Raw genomic sequence first — 14,380 nt, 5'->3', positions numbered from 1 at the left:
TGCATTTCCAAGCAGCTTCTCCATTGACCAACATCACCTCAGTCTTGTCTGGATTGAGCTTCAGTTTATTGGCCCTCATCCATCTCATTACCTTCTCCGGGCACCTATTCGGTAGTAGGAAATGTAGGAAGTAAACCATGTTCAGCTTTTGGAAATGGAACTTTAATTTTATGGAGATATATCAAGGTGGGTAGTCGTGTTAGTCTGTCTGTAGCAATAGAAAAAAAGCAGGAGTCCAGACCTCTCCCAATTAGGCATCTAAGGTTGTCTCCCAAGTAGTATTTACAATCATGATGGCAAACTGTACTTCTGGGCTTGATACTCTGGGAGCCTATTTTTGACAATTTCAGGCTTCTAAAGATGATTTGGAGGCATGATTTTCTGATCTAATTGAAATGCTTTACAGTTAATCTATTCTAGCTTTAGAAAAGTACTAGAAATTTGGGATACCTTTGAATGAGTCGTGGGTTTTTTTAAGTTGTAACAAAACTGTAATCCTGGAAATGTTGATAATCTTGCTGACTCAAGACAGATGTGCTTAAAACCTTTTTGCTTTGCATATAGAATAATTCCGAAATGAATTGCCTTTCTGAAATAACACTAATATAAATTGAAAAACTGGAAAGGTAATTATGTTCTTAAACTGTGTAGCTGAATTTTTGTTATTGTATCTAGTGGCAAAGTTTGAAGCAGTTTCCTGAAATGGACACAGGGGGCTCTTAATGTTAAGCTGCTTATGAAGAAATGGCATTCCGAGTTCCATTCCAGTGAAGTCACAATCTTTGTTCAGAGGTTCTAGTGGATGTTGAATGGAATAAGGATTTCAAATGTTTATATCTTACAGTCAACTTAAGATGGGTTACTAGATTGTTTGACTGCCATAATGAAACATAGTTGTAGAGCCTTACACAGACTTGTATGGTATATATATGAAATGATAACAGGGTAATTATTATTTTTTCTACATTTTAATACTGTGCAGACTTGACATTTAACTTCCCCTTGCTAGTTGGATCTTATTCAGGATACAGCCTTAGCCATTAAATGCAGGAGAAATTGTGGTTCAGCTTCAGGCCGCTATTGTAAATGCTTCTATTTCGAAGTAAAATCTTTTTTAACTTCCAAGGAACACGGTCCCAGGTACGTGTGCTTGGTGTTGGAAAATGCTGTCAAGTTGCAGCTAACTTATGGTGACCCCGTAGGGTTTTCAAGGCAAAAGATGTTCAGAGGTGGTTTGCCATTGCCTGTCTCTGCATCGCAACCCTGGTATTCCCTGGTGGTCTCCCTTCCAAATACTGACCAGGGCGTACCGTGCTTAGTTTCTGAGGTCTGATGAGATTGGGCTAGCCTGGGCTATCCAGTTTAGGGCATACATGCTTAGTTTCACAGAATTAAGATAAGACATGCCTGTATAACTCCTTGATGATTCTCTGCTGAATTGAGTGAGCGGCTTCCTTTAGAAAAGGGTTGCATTTGAAGTAATATGAAAACTCTCCGGGCTGATTTGTTCACATGTAAACCATGAACGGTTGCTGTTATAAAATGATTAACACTGAAATGTGAACAGAGCCTCAGTGTCTTTCAAATATGTTTTCCTTGCCTACTAGGGGAATACTGGATCAGCGGCACAGACTCTTACAATGTAATGCTCCTTTAAGACCACCAATAAAGAAAACTTAATATCTTATGTTTGAAAATCTACTGCAACTGTTAATTCGCAAAGCTTAATAAGATTTTTTTTTAAACTCCAACATATAGTTACTACATTTGTCAGCCAATTACTTGACCTTTTTATTTAAAATATTCATATTCTACTTCCCTGTCAACTGATCTATGAAGTGATTTACAATATGGTACAGATGGCTGAACTACATAAAATCAACATAATAAAATATCCTCAATAATCATAACGAAACACATTAAAAACTAGCTAATGTTAGTTACCTGCTATTTATCAACCAGTCCAAACACCCTCAGGAAAAATAAGGGCTGGTAACCTGTCATCAGTGCAGTGCTGGTGTTCTTCACATTCCTTCATGCCACAGCCTTTGCTATGAGGCTGGATTAGAAGCAGGGCATATGTATGCGTGTGGGGGGGTGTCTTCTGGTGGGAACACCCTAAAGCATCAGATAGTAGGGTTAAGGATGAATTCCTTGGACCAGAATCCTGGGGCCTCGGTGCTGTCAAAAAACTGGGACAGGAACCCCTTGAGATGTCGTTATCCTTGACCCATAGACCTTGCTGCTAGGGGGAAAGAACATGACATTGCTTCCTCAAGCACCAAAGAATGCTTGCCATGGAGGCACATGAGACCTCTGAAAGTTCAGGGCTCCGATCCAGATGAAGCCTGACTGTTCTGCAACTAGAATGTCCAGAATGCAACTGTGAATGGAATGGGTTCACCTATGGGCAGTGCAGATCCCTTTGATGTAAAATGAAATAAAGTTGGCCATTTAATTAACCCATCTGACAGTGTTTGTCTCCCCTTATTTTTTGTCTGCTTGCAATCGCCCTGAGAAGGGACTTCCATATTTCTTTTTTTTCTTTTTTTTGGTAAACAAATTTTATTTTTCTCAGGAATACAACGTATACCGTTAAAACATTTCTTTCTATCAATTGTCTACCCCATTCCCAATTCCTCCCTTCCCTCCAATGGCTTCCCACAATGCTTCCACCCCTACTCCAAATTACTTCATATCATCAACTACATCAGTTTCTTATCATTACAATCTAAAGATAACATCATTTGACTTAATATTGATCTAAACATATTAAGTTTTGTTTCACATCCCAGTTCTTTTCCAGATATATTTTAAAGTCACTCCATTCTTGAAAAAACACGTCGTCTTCTTTGTTATTCAACTTTTTCGTAATTTTATCCATTTCTGCCATGAACAGAACTTTTTGTATCCAGTCTTCAATTTCTGGTACTTTCTCTGTTTTCCAAAATTGTGCATAGATCATTCTCGCTGTTGTGATTAAGTACCAGAATAAAGTCTTTTTAGTTGTATTGACTTCTTCCATTTTCAGTCCCAAAAGCAGAATTTCCGGCGCCTTTTTGAAAGAGCATTTCAGTATTTTTTGCATTTCTTTGTGGACTTTTGTCCAAAAGTCAACAGCTTTCTCACAAGTACACCACATGTGATAAAATGAGCTTTCATGGCTCTTACATTTCCAACACTTATTTGACATATTCTGGTTCATATTTGCAATTTTTTTCGGAGTCATATACCACCTATACATCATTTTATAACAATTCTCTCTAACATTGGTACAAGGCGATATCTTAATAGAATTTTTCCACAAATATTCCCAGGTTTCAATAGCCACTTCCGTATTCATATTTATCGCCCATTTTATCATTTGCCCTTTTACAGTCTCATCTTCAGTATACCATTTTAGTAACACTTTATACATTTTAGAGATATTTTTTCCCCCTTCACTCTCCCAAATCATTTCAATCTCATTTTTTTCCTCTCTAAAACCATAGTTTCTTTTGTCTGATCTAAAAAGGTCAAAAATCTGCATATATTTCAGCCATTCATAATCATATTCAATTTCATTCTGCTTTTTCATTACCCATTCTGTTCCCACTTTTTTAATTAGATCTTTATATGGCAACCAATCTTTATCTCTATGTCTTGAGTAAGATGTTAACACTTCCACTGGTACAATCCACAATGGTCTTACATCACAAAAGTATTTTTTATACCTCATCCATACCACAAATAGTGCTTTTCTTACCACATGAAGCTTAAAAAAGCTATCCATTTTTGTTTTGTCATACCATAAATATGCATGCCAACCAAATCTACAATCATGGCCTTCTAACCCCAGTAACTTATCATTTTCTAATTTCACCCATTGTTCCATCCAGGTTAGACAGACCGCTTCATAATATAGTCTAAGATTTGGTAATTGTAACCCACCTCTATCTTTGGCATCACAAAGAATTTTCATCTTGATTCGCGGTTTCTTGCCTGCCCAAACAAACTTTGATAGTTCTTGTTGCCACTTAAGTAGCAAATCTGTCTTACTAAGTATTGGTATTGTTTGGAACAGGAACATCAAACGTGGTAGGACATTCATTTTTATGACTGATATTCTTCCCATCAGTGACAAATTCATTCTTGCTGTATTTTTTGTAAAAGTATCTCCAACACCCAGATTAATAATAACGGTGATAGGGGACAACCCTGTCTGGTGCCTTTCTGTACTTTGAAGCTATCAGTCAGTTCTTTGTTTACATTCAGTTTAGCTCTTTGTTCAGAATAGATAGCTTCAATGCAGTTTCTAAAGTGTTGTCCCACTTCTATTTTTTCCATCATTTGTAGCATGAACTTCCAGTTAAGGTTGTCAAATGCCTTTTCAGCATCGACAAATAAAAAAGCTACTTCTTGTTCTGGGTGTTTCTCGTAATATTCAATTGCATCCATTACTATTCTTACATTGTCTCGGATCTGTCTCTTTGGTAAAAAACCAGCTTGGTCTTCTGAGATCACTGTTTGTAAATAGTTTTTCACCCTTTCTGCAATAACTTTTGCAAAAATCTTGTAGTCATTATTCAAAAGAGAAATTGGCCTATAGTTCTTCACATTCGTTAGTTCTTGTCCTTCCTTTGGTATTAATGAAATAATTGCTTCCTTCCAAGAGTCCGGCACCTTCTTACTTTCACGAATGTCGTTGGATAAAGCTTCCATGACCGGAACAATTTCCTCTTTCATTTTTTTATAAAATTTTGCAGTAAATCCGTCCGGTCCTGGCGCCTTCCCCAACTTCGCTTCTTCAATTGCCTTCCTCACTTCTTCTTTTTGAATTTGGCCATTCAATAATTCCTGAAATTCGTTACTTATTTTAAATAATGGAACCTCTTCCAAATATTTTTTAATCTTCTCAAGATCTGTTCTGTTTGCTTGAAATAGTTTAGCATAATACTTGAAGAAACTTCTCTTTATGCCATTAGGGTCAACGAATTCTTTTCCTTCTTCTATTATTTTGGTTATCATTCTTCTTTCTTTTCTAGCCTTAAGTTGCCAAGCTAAAAATTTCTCCGGTTTGTTTGCCCCTTCAAAAGATTTTTGCTGTAATCTCTTTAGATTCCAATAGAGCTCTTGATTCAATGTCTCATTCAGTTGTTCTTTCAACAACTGTAGGGACTTCCATATTTCTGACACCACTGTTGAGAAGGTGCCCACTTCACTGCAGAAATGATTATTCACAGTAGGATTTCTGAAGACTGGGCAGATTTATGTGGGAGAAGGGAGTTGTCAAGAAATCATGGCCTCAAACTATTGAGCTCTCTAAATGTAACATCAGCCCTCTGAAATTGGGCCCTTCCAGAAATTGGGAGACATTTGCAGATATCAGCAATATAGAGCCCTGTTAAACAAGCCTCAGTTAAAACCTGTGCTGTCCAGATCAGGTGGAGTTTCTGAACACTTTCCGAAGTAGCAGTGCATAGACCAGTTATCTCTCCTGTGTTTCCCCCCCCATCATGTCACAACCAATTTATTGTGACCCTGTAGAGTTTGAAGGCAATACATGTTCAGAGGTGGTTTGCCATTGCCTGCCTCTGCATAGCAACCCTAGTATTTTTTACTGGTCTCTTGTCTATATACTGACTGGGGCTACCCTGCTAAACTTCTGCAATCTGATGAGATTGGACTAGGCTCCTGGATTTTATCAAAGCACAAATGATAGCAGGTGTAGTGCTGGATCTGGAAGCACCCCCAAACGAAAAAGCCAAGCTTTAAGCAGGAGACCCAGGATAGAGTGTCCACCAGGACAACAAAGGCAGTCTTTGTCTCAGTACCATATGGGAAAACACATTTAGAAGAGAAGAAGAAGAGAAGAGATTGGATTTATACCCCGCTCTTCACTACCCAAAGGAGTCTCAGAGCAGTTTACAAACTCCTTTCCCTTCCCCTGCCCACAACAGACACCCTGTGAGATAGGTAGGGCTGAGAGAGCTCTGACAGAAACTGCTCTTTTTCAAGAATGACTGTGCCAGAGCTATGGCTTGCCCAAGGTCATCCAGCAGGTGCAAGTGGAGGAGTGGGGAATCAAACCCGGTTCTTCCAGATTAGAGTCCGCACACTTAACCACTACATCAAACTTGTAGAACTGTATAAATAATCCTTGCCTACAGTGCAATGAAAAATCTTTGGAAGAATTAATCATATCTAGAAGAAAAAGAAGTGTAGGCTTTTATACCTTACTTTTCGCTACCTTAAGGAGTATCAAAGTGGCTTACAATCACACTCCCTTCTCCTCCTGTCACAGACTGTATTTCAAAAGCTCAAAAAGTGCTGTATAAACTTGGAATGGATTTTGAAGTGTTAAGACGTCACAGAGCCCTGAGTGACAGGCTGCTCAAAGGAATTTGATTGGTTACCATCAGTTGAGCAAAAAGACTTGGGAACTAACTGCTGAAGAGAACTCAGTTTCAATTTAGCCCTCGCTGTGATAAGTTATAAGCCTGACTGAGGAGAGTTTAGCTCTGACTGGAAACAGTTTCATATTGACTGAGGACTGGGGAAGGTTGGCAAGGAGGACTGGGAGGATCAGTGAAGACTCCCATTCAGGCCATTTAGAGAAGTGATTCCTTACCCAGTTGAAAGGAAGATAGCTCTGAAGAGTAGAGTGATTTTATAGAAAAGACCTAAAAGAAAAAATTATGAAAGCAGCCAACGAAAATAAAGTTATAATCCAAGGTGAAGAGGTAACATTTCTGAAAGACATCCCATGGAGGGTGAGGGAGAGAAGGATGCCATACAACATCTTAACTAACCTATTGAAAGAAAATAAAATTATTTTTAGATGGCTGATACCGGAAGGAGTACTTTTCACCCTCAGAGGACAAAGACATAGAATAGACTCTGTCTTCAAAATACAATACTTCCTGGAAAAATACGGTGAAGAACTAGGCCTACAAATGGAAGAACTACAAGAGGAGAAAGAGGAGAGAGAGGAGAAAACAGCAGAAGAAGGAGAAGAGGAGGAGGAGGAAGAAGAGGAAGAAAGAAGTGAAAGAGAGAAGGAGAAAGAGAAGAAAATAAAAGCAAAGAGTAAACCTAAAGTAAATAGACCATCTTACCACGTACAAACAAGATATAATTACAGAAAAAGAGGAAAGAAATACTAAGCATGAAAATCTCAACTTTCAATACTTGTAATATATTGTCTATAAACATTAATGGATTAAATAGTGCACAAAAAAGAAGAAAAACATTTCATCAACTTAAGAAAATAAAGGCTGAAGTAATTTGCTTGCAAGAGACACACATTAAGAAAGAAGAGAGGAAGTATTTAGAATGTAAACAGCTAGGAGAACTGTTTGTATCTTCTGCAGAGGAAAAAAAAAGAGGGGTAGCAATATACGTGAAGGAGAAGTTAAATCCAGAATTGATATTTAATTCAAAAGATGGAAGAATACTGGCTATTACAATTACAAGAAGAGGTAAAAAAATGTTAATATTGAATATATATGCACCTAACCAGAAACAAGGAGAATTTTTCAAAGAAGTACATAAAGTGCTAAAATTAACAGAAGCTGAAAACATCTGTATTCTGGGAGATTTTAACTCGGTGACAGATGCAGGGCTGGATAGAAAAAACACAAAGAAAGAACATAAGACGGGAGGAGTGTTACCAAATAGTTTTATACAAATAGTAGAAGAATATAACTTGATGGATGTATGGAGAGTGAGAAACGCAAACAAAACAGATTTTACATTCCATTCTGCACGACATAATTCGTGGTCACGAATCGACATGATATGGATATCAATAAATATGATTAGGGAAGTGACGGAATCTGAAATATTACCAAAAACGTTTGCAGATCACAACCCAGTCTCTGTATCTCTAAGAGAAGATCACAGAAAAAATAGGATGTCCATAAACATAGCTCTACTTAGAGACACTGCCTTTGTACAAAGATGCAAAGAAGAAATAAAAGAATTTTTCCAGTTAAATTTGCCAACAGAAACACCTTTAGAAATAATATGGGACGCATTTAAGGCGTATATAAGAGGACGTTTTGTTAGCTATAACGCATGGAAATGCAAGCAGAAAAAGGAGAAATATGACCAATTAGTTAAACATATTAAGCAACAAGAAAACATAGTGAAGAGAACAAGAGTGGGTGAACGTGAAAAAATTAAACTAGATCTCCTACATCATAACTTAAATAATTTGTTAAATTATGAAATAGAGAAAAAAATAGAATATACTAAACAATATTATTTTGAAAACTTAAACAAACCAAACAGATGGCTAGCATATAAGGTAAAGAAAGAAAGGGAAAAACGTACTATAACTAAACTAAGAAATGATAATGACGAGGAAAAATTTAACTTACACGACCTTAAAAAGATAGTGGAAAAATTCTATAAAGAGCTTTACCAACGAGATGGACAAAGAGGAGTTGAAATCTCAGAATATCTAAGAAATACAACACAGAAATTTAATGCCCAACAAAAGAAAATATTAAGTGACTCAATAACTATGGGCGAAATAATAGAGGCATTTAAAAAACAAAAAAGGAAGAAAACTCCAGGACCAGACGGGATACCAGCGGAATTTTACCAGACTTTCCAAGAACAATTATGGGCACCATTTAAAGATCTTAGTCGAGGAGTGGGTAAAAACAGCAAGATACCTGAATCGTGGAATAATGCCCTAATTACATTAATTCGGAAACCCAACACAGATGCAAGTGACATCAAAAACTATAGACCCATATCGCTTCTTAATGTTGATTATAAAATCTTTGCGTCAATAATAGCAGGAAGGTTAAAAAAAGTTTTGATACAGATCATTCACCAAGACCAAACTGGTTTTCTACCCAGAAGACAAATGAGAAATAACATGAGAATAATTATGGACGTATTAGAATACTATGAGGAACACCCAGAAAAAGAGCTAATCTTAATGTTCCTGGACGCTGAAAAAGCGTTTGATAATTTGTCATGGGATTTTCTATTACAAAAATTAGATATTGCTGAACCCGGTCAAGAATTCTATAATATAATTAAAACCTTATACAAACAACAATATGCTAAAGTAATAATAAATGGAGATATGACTGAGAGGATAGAGATAGAGAAAGGAACTAGACAGGGGTGCCCGCTGTCACCGCTACTTTTTGTGTATGCGATAGAATCATTAAATGAGGAGGTAAGAAGAAACAAACAAATTAAGGGCCTGAAGGTGAAAGGGGAGGAATTCAAACTACAGGCATTTGCTGATGACCTGGTTTTTATATTGGAGGACCCTACAAACTCCATAGGTGAATTGCTGGAAACAATACAAAACTTTGGCCGGGTCGCAGGACTAAAAATTAATTATAAAAAATCTAAAATTATAACAAAGAATTGTTTTCAAAACACGCTAGAAAAAGTTAAAGAAGTAGCTAAAATGGAAATAGTAAAGAAAGTAAAGTACTTGGGAATTACTATGACAAATAAATGTAACTCCTTGGTGGAAGAAAATTACATGAAGCTATTGAAGGAGATTATGCTGGATCTGAACAAATGGAATAATATCCCACTATCTTTCATGGGTAGAATAGCGTTAGTCAAGATGAATGTACTGCCAAGATTTTTGTTTCTAGCACAAACCATACCGGTGCTAAAACAGTTAAAATTTTTTGAAGATTTAAATAAGATCACCAGACAATTTATATGGCAACATAAGAAAGCGAGGATAAAATGGAAGGTGCTCCAAGATAGGAAAGAGAGAGGAGGAATGAATGTTCCCAACTGGTATATTTACTACCAAGCGGCCGCTCTAGTGTGGATAAAGGAGTGGATAAGTCTTGAAGATACAAGACTTTTGTCACTAGAGGGACATGATCTTAGCATGGGATGGCACGCTTATGCCTGGTACGGGAAAGATAAGATCCATTCAAACTTTGCTAGACACACACTAAGAGGATCACTGAATAAGATTTGGGTTAAATTAAAAGACAGATGGTATAGAAAAACCCCAAGATGGGTGGCCCCGCTAGAAGCTTTTATGAAACCATCATTAATAACGAGGAATTTAAAGGAAAGCTATCAAACACTACTAAGCAAAAAAAATGAATTAAAAACAGAAGAAAAACTAAGACAGGAAAACAACTTCTCATGGTGGGAGCAGATAACATTAAGAGACAGATATAAAAAAGACATGATAAGAGGATTTGAAGATCAAAACAATGAACTAGATAAAATATGGCTGTCCTCATGATAAGTTAATTCAGAAGCTATATAAGTTTCTGCTAACGGACTTTGAAGAGGACGAAGAAGTTAAAGCTGTAATGATCACCTGGATGAGAGATATAGGAGAAAGAGAAGAGGAGAAATGGGCATCTATGTGGAAAATGGCTAAAACTATGAGAGCGATAGCATATAAAGAAAATGTGTTTAAAATGTTTCATAGATGGCATTGGGCGCCTGATAAAATAGCCAAATGTTATATGGGGTACCCGAATAGATGTTGGAAGTGCAAAGTTTGTAAGGGGACCTTCTATTATATGTGGTGGGAATGTAATAAGATACAAGGGTTCTGGAGAATGGTGAAAAGAATATTTCAAGAAAGTTTGGGTATAAATGTAACACTAAAACCGGAAATATATCTGTTGAATATGATCCCGAGAGGTTATAAAAACCAAGATGCCTATATAATTAGTTATATCATAACAGCTGCCAGAATATTAATAGCTAAGCACTGGAAATTAGAAGGATTACCTACAAGAAAAGATTTGATAAATAAAATACTAGAACTAGCCAGGATGGATGATTTAAGTTTAAGGTTGCAGGATAAGAATGAAAAGGTACATAAAAGGAGATGGGAAAAAATTTATAAATGGATCAAAGATCAGACAGAAATGTAATATTCCTATTGTATAGGTAGAATGATAAGGAATAATGGACTCTGATTTATATGCAAATTAAGCAGATGAAATGTTTGTTAATGTAAAGTTTTGAAAATAAAAATTTTAAAACGGAAAAGAGTAGAGTGATCCCTGGTGTGTCAAGAGAAGGAATTTGGGTGATGGGTAGTATACCCCTGCTTTCTGAAACCTGAGGAGTCACTTAAAACTCAAGAAAGTAAACTGGCATGTTTAGGAAATGAAACAAAAGCCTCTCATCTCTTATATTCTAAGACTTTGTGAAAAGCTTAAGAACTCTCACTTGCTAAACTAAGTAACCTAAGTAAACTAAGTCAGAGTCTTATTGAACTACTTTAGACTTTTAAAAGCCTCTTGTGTGCCATTTTCAGAAGTTTAAGTTAAATAAGTGATCTTGTCTCTTCTCTCAAGTTCTTGGGCTGAGCCAACATAAAAATATAATAGTGTGACAGGGTGGGACATGCATAAACCTTTATAAAACAAGAACATAGATAAAGGGGCTGCTCAACCAGATAGGAAGGAAAAAATGGAGGAGAAATCCTACCTCTGATAGAACGGGGCTGCGTCACTATATCTCCTCACAACTGGCAATTTGTGAGATAGGTGTGGCTGAGAGAGTTCTGAGAGAACTGTGACTGACCCAAGGTTACCCAGCTGGCTGCATGTGGAGGCATGGGGAATAAAACCTGGTTCTCCAGATTAGAATCCACCACTCTTAACCACTACACAACAGTGGCTTGCTGAGATTTTATTGGGTCTGTTTTTGCTTTTCAAATCCATGGATTTACTTCTAACTTGTAGTTAATCATAGAATCACAGAGTTGGAAGGGGCCATACAGGCCACTGAGTCCAACCCCCTGCTCAATGCAGGATCAGCCTAGCATCCCTGACAAGTGTTTGTCCAGCTGCCATTTACAGACTGCCAATGAGGGGGAGCTCACCACCTCCCTGGGCAGCTGATTCCACTGTTGCAAAACTCTTACTGTAAAAATCCTGCCGGTACCTTCCCACCCTTAATTTAAACACATTATTGTGAGTCCTATCCTCTGCTGCCAATAGGAATCTACCTTACAGGATGTGTGTTGTGGGGAGGGGAAGGGAAAGGAGTTTGTAAGCTGCTCTGAGACTCCGAGTGAAGGGCAGGGTATAAATCATGTCCCCCCCCCCCCTCAACCTCCTCTTCTGCAGACTAAACATTCCCAAGTTCCTCAGCCTTTCCTCCTGGGCTTGGTTTCCAGGCCACTGATCATCCTCATCACTCTCCTCTGTACCCACTGTATTCTGTCCACATCCTTTTTGAAGTAAGGCCTCCAGAACTGCACACAATACTCCAGTTGCGGGTTCGTTCTACATAAACAGATCACTCAATCTAGGCACCCAAGGTGTAAACAGAGCCATGGCCACTTGAGGAGAGGAGGCCGGTGTTATTTGACGCCCGCTGCCTCAACTAAAGTCCTGGTTGAACAGTTCCATTTTGCAGGCCCTGTAGAACTGCAGAAAAGCCCTGGCCCTGATCAAGGTAAGGCGGACATCTTTCAGGCCAGGGATTGCCAAATGCTGTTGGTCTGAAGAGTGCAAGGCTCTTCAGGGCACATATGGGGAGAGACAATCCCACAGATATGCTGGTCCCCGACCACATATGGCCTTAAAGGTTAGTACCAAAACCTTAAACCGGACGTGGTACTCAACTGGCAACCAATTTTAACTACTAAAGCTTACTGCAGTTAGTGCTTGTTTTATAAGCAATTTGTTCTTGTTCAGGTAATTTTTGTGTGTGTGTTACAATTTCCAGTACAGCTTCAGGTGTTGCTAAAGAAGCTTGCTAATTTATAGCTCAAACATCAATCAGCAAAGCAATGCTAGTAAGTATTCATCTAGAAACAGAATGTACTAAATATCACTTTTCTAGTAGTGACAGTATAGTGAATCTATCTTTCTGGTAATGTCACGATAAAAAACACAATTTCATCGCCCCCTAGTGGTAAAGTATATCTATGTTAGTTCTCAAGTCTTGTTGCCTAGGCAGTGGATGCCATACTGCCCTGTGGAACACAATTCCATCGCCCCCTAGTGGTAAAGTATATCTATGTTAGTTCTCAAGTCTTGTTGCCTAGGCAGTGGATGCCATACTGCCCTGTGGAAATTATAGCTTATACTGCTTGATTGCTTTTTGTCAAGGTATCAAGTTAGTTACTAGTTGAACCAGCAGTGGCAATTTAAAGCCCACTCCTAGGATCCCTTAGTTCTTGACCTTAACTAAGTTTTGGACAATTTATTGTAGCACTAAGTAGAGTCGTGTGTGTGTGTTTTTAAATGATCTAATTGCATTAGTAAGAAACAGCAAGATGAGGACTCAGTGAGCTAGTGCAGTGTAATGGTTAGAAGAGAGATGTGATGGTATCAGCAGCTTGCAGTGAGATTTGGGGATCTGCCTCATTGTTCCTTTGTTGTTGTTCAGTTGCACAGTCAAGTCTGACTCTTTGTGACCCCATGGACCACATCACACCAGGCTCTCCTGTCTTCCGTCGTGCTTCGGAGTTTGCTTAATTTCGTGTCCGTTGCCTGGATAACACTGTCAAACCATCTCGTCTCATTGTTCCACCATCCACTAATTCCTCTGATTATTCTCAGCCTTCCCAGCAGTTCCCTCTTAAAAGAACATGTATTATGAGTTTTAGAGGGTAGCCATGTTGGTCTAGCTGTATTATGAGAGCTCTTATTTTTCATATAAATCTCCCAAGTTGCATAAAATATGCTCCTTTCACACGTTTCTATCGGTTTTTTCTCCTGGCTTTATTCCCTCACATCTAGCAGCAAAGCCAAGTCAGCATGTCACTATATTTGCTAACTGTCTTCATCTTGCAATGTATTGCCTATTTGTTGTCCAGCTTTTGAAATGTTAAGCTTCGCTAAGTTGAGATCTTCTATTCCTTTTAGTTCTGTAAAATGCCTTTGCCCCAGTTATGCTTTCTAGATAGGTGTTAGCTTCTCTGTCCCCTAATAACAATTTAGATTAGTCCCTTGTGTCATCTTAATAAATTCCCAAATCTTTAACAGCCTGTAATCAACAGACATGAATGAAGATATGAATTTGTTCAGCTGTTGTCCAGATGGTTTTACTACGCCACTTTCAGAATGATAGGGAGAGAGTACAAAACTGAAATGAAAATAGGGTTCTCAGAGTGTTGTCTGTATTTTGGGTATGACCAGAAGCATCAGAATATTTGAAACACATGAACTTCCTATTCACATAAATATGTAACAGTCTGTTCTGGAAAATCCTGAGTCAAGCTAAGTTCTTGCCAAAATCACTTGGATATCAGTTTGTATGTTGTATTGGCATGATGGGGCATCCTCCAATAAGGATTGTCTAACATTTAAAGAAAAAATTAGTCTTGACACTTTAAGGATCAACAAATGTATTATAGTATAAACTGTCATAGGCAATAATATTCTTCAGATTTAATTATTTTGCAGCTTAA

General features: G+C 37.8%; 1 protein-coding gene across 1 annotated transcript in view; it reads left to right on the top strand.

Moving 5' to 3' along the window:
• Window positions 1-14,380, top strand: part of IQGAP2 (IQ motif containing GTPase activating protein 2) — a gene marked incomplete at its 3' end in the record, with an annotated part of 179,566 nt that overhangs the window by 82,588 nt on the left and 82,598 nt on the right. The window contains exon 5 of the mRNA XM_015426336.1: window positions 14,376-14,380. This exon is cut by the window's right edge and continues 87 nt beyond it. Within this exon, the coding sequence (XP_015281822.1) occupies window positions 14,376-14,380 (5 nt within the window). The remainder of the gene's footprint in view (window positions 1-14,375) is intronic.

Source organism: Gekko japonicus, unplaced genomic scaffold, assembly GCF_001447785.1.
Source record: "Gekko japonicus isolate JY-2015 unplaced genomic scaffold, Gekko_japonicus_V1.1 scaffold657, whole genome shotgun sequence".
NCBI classification, from domain to species: Eukaryota; Metazoa; Chordata; class Lepidosauria; order Squamata; family Gekkonidae; genus Gekko; species Gekko japonicus.
The sequence above is the reverse complement of the archived record's forward strand: the minus strand, read 5'-3'. Positions and strand labels throughout refer to the sequence as shown.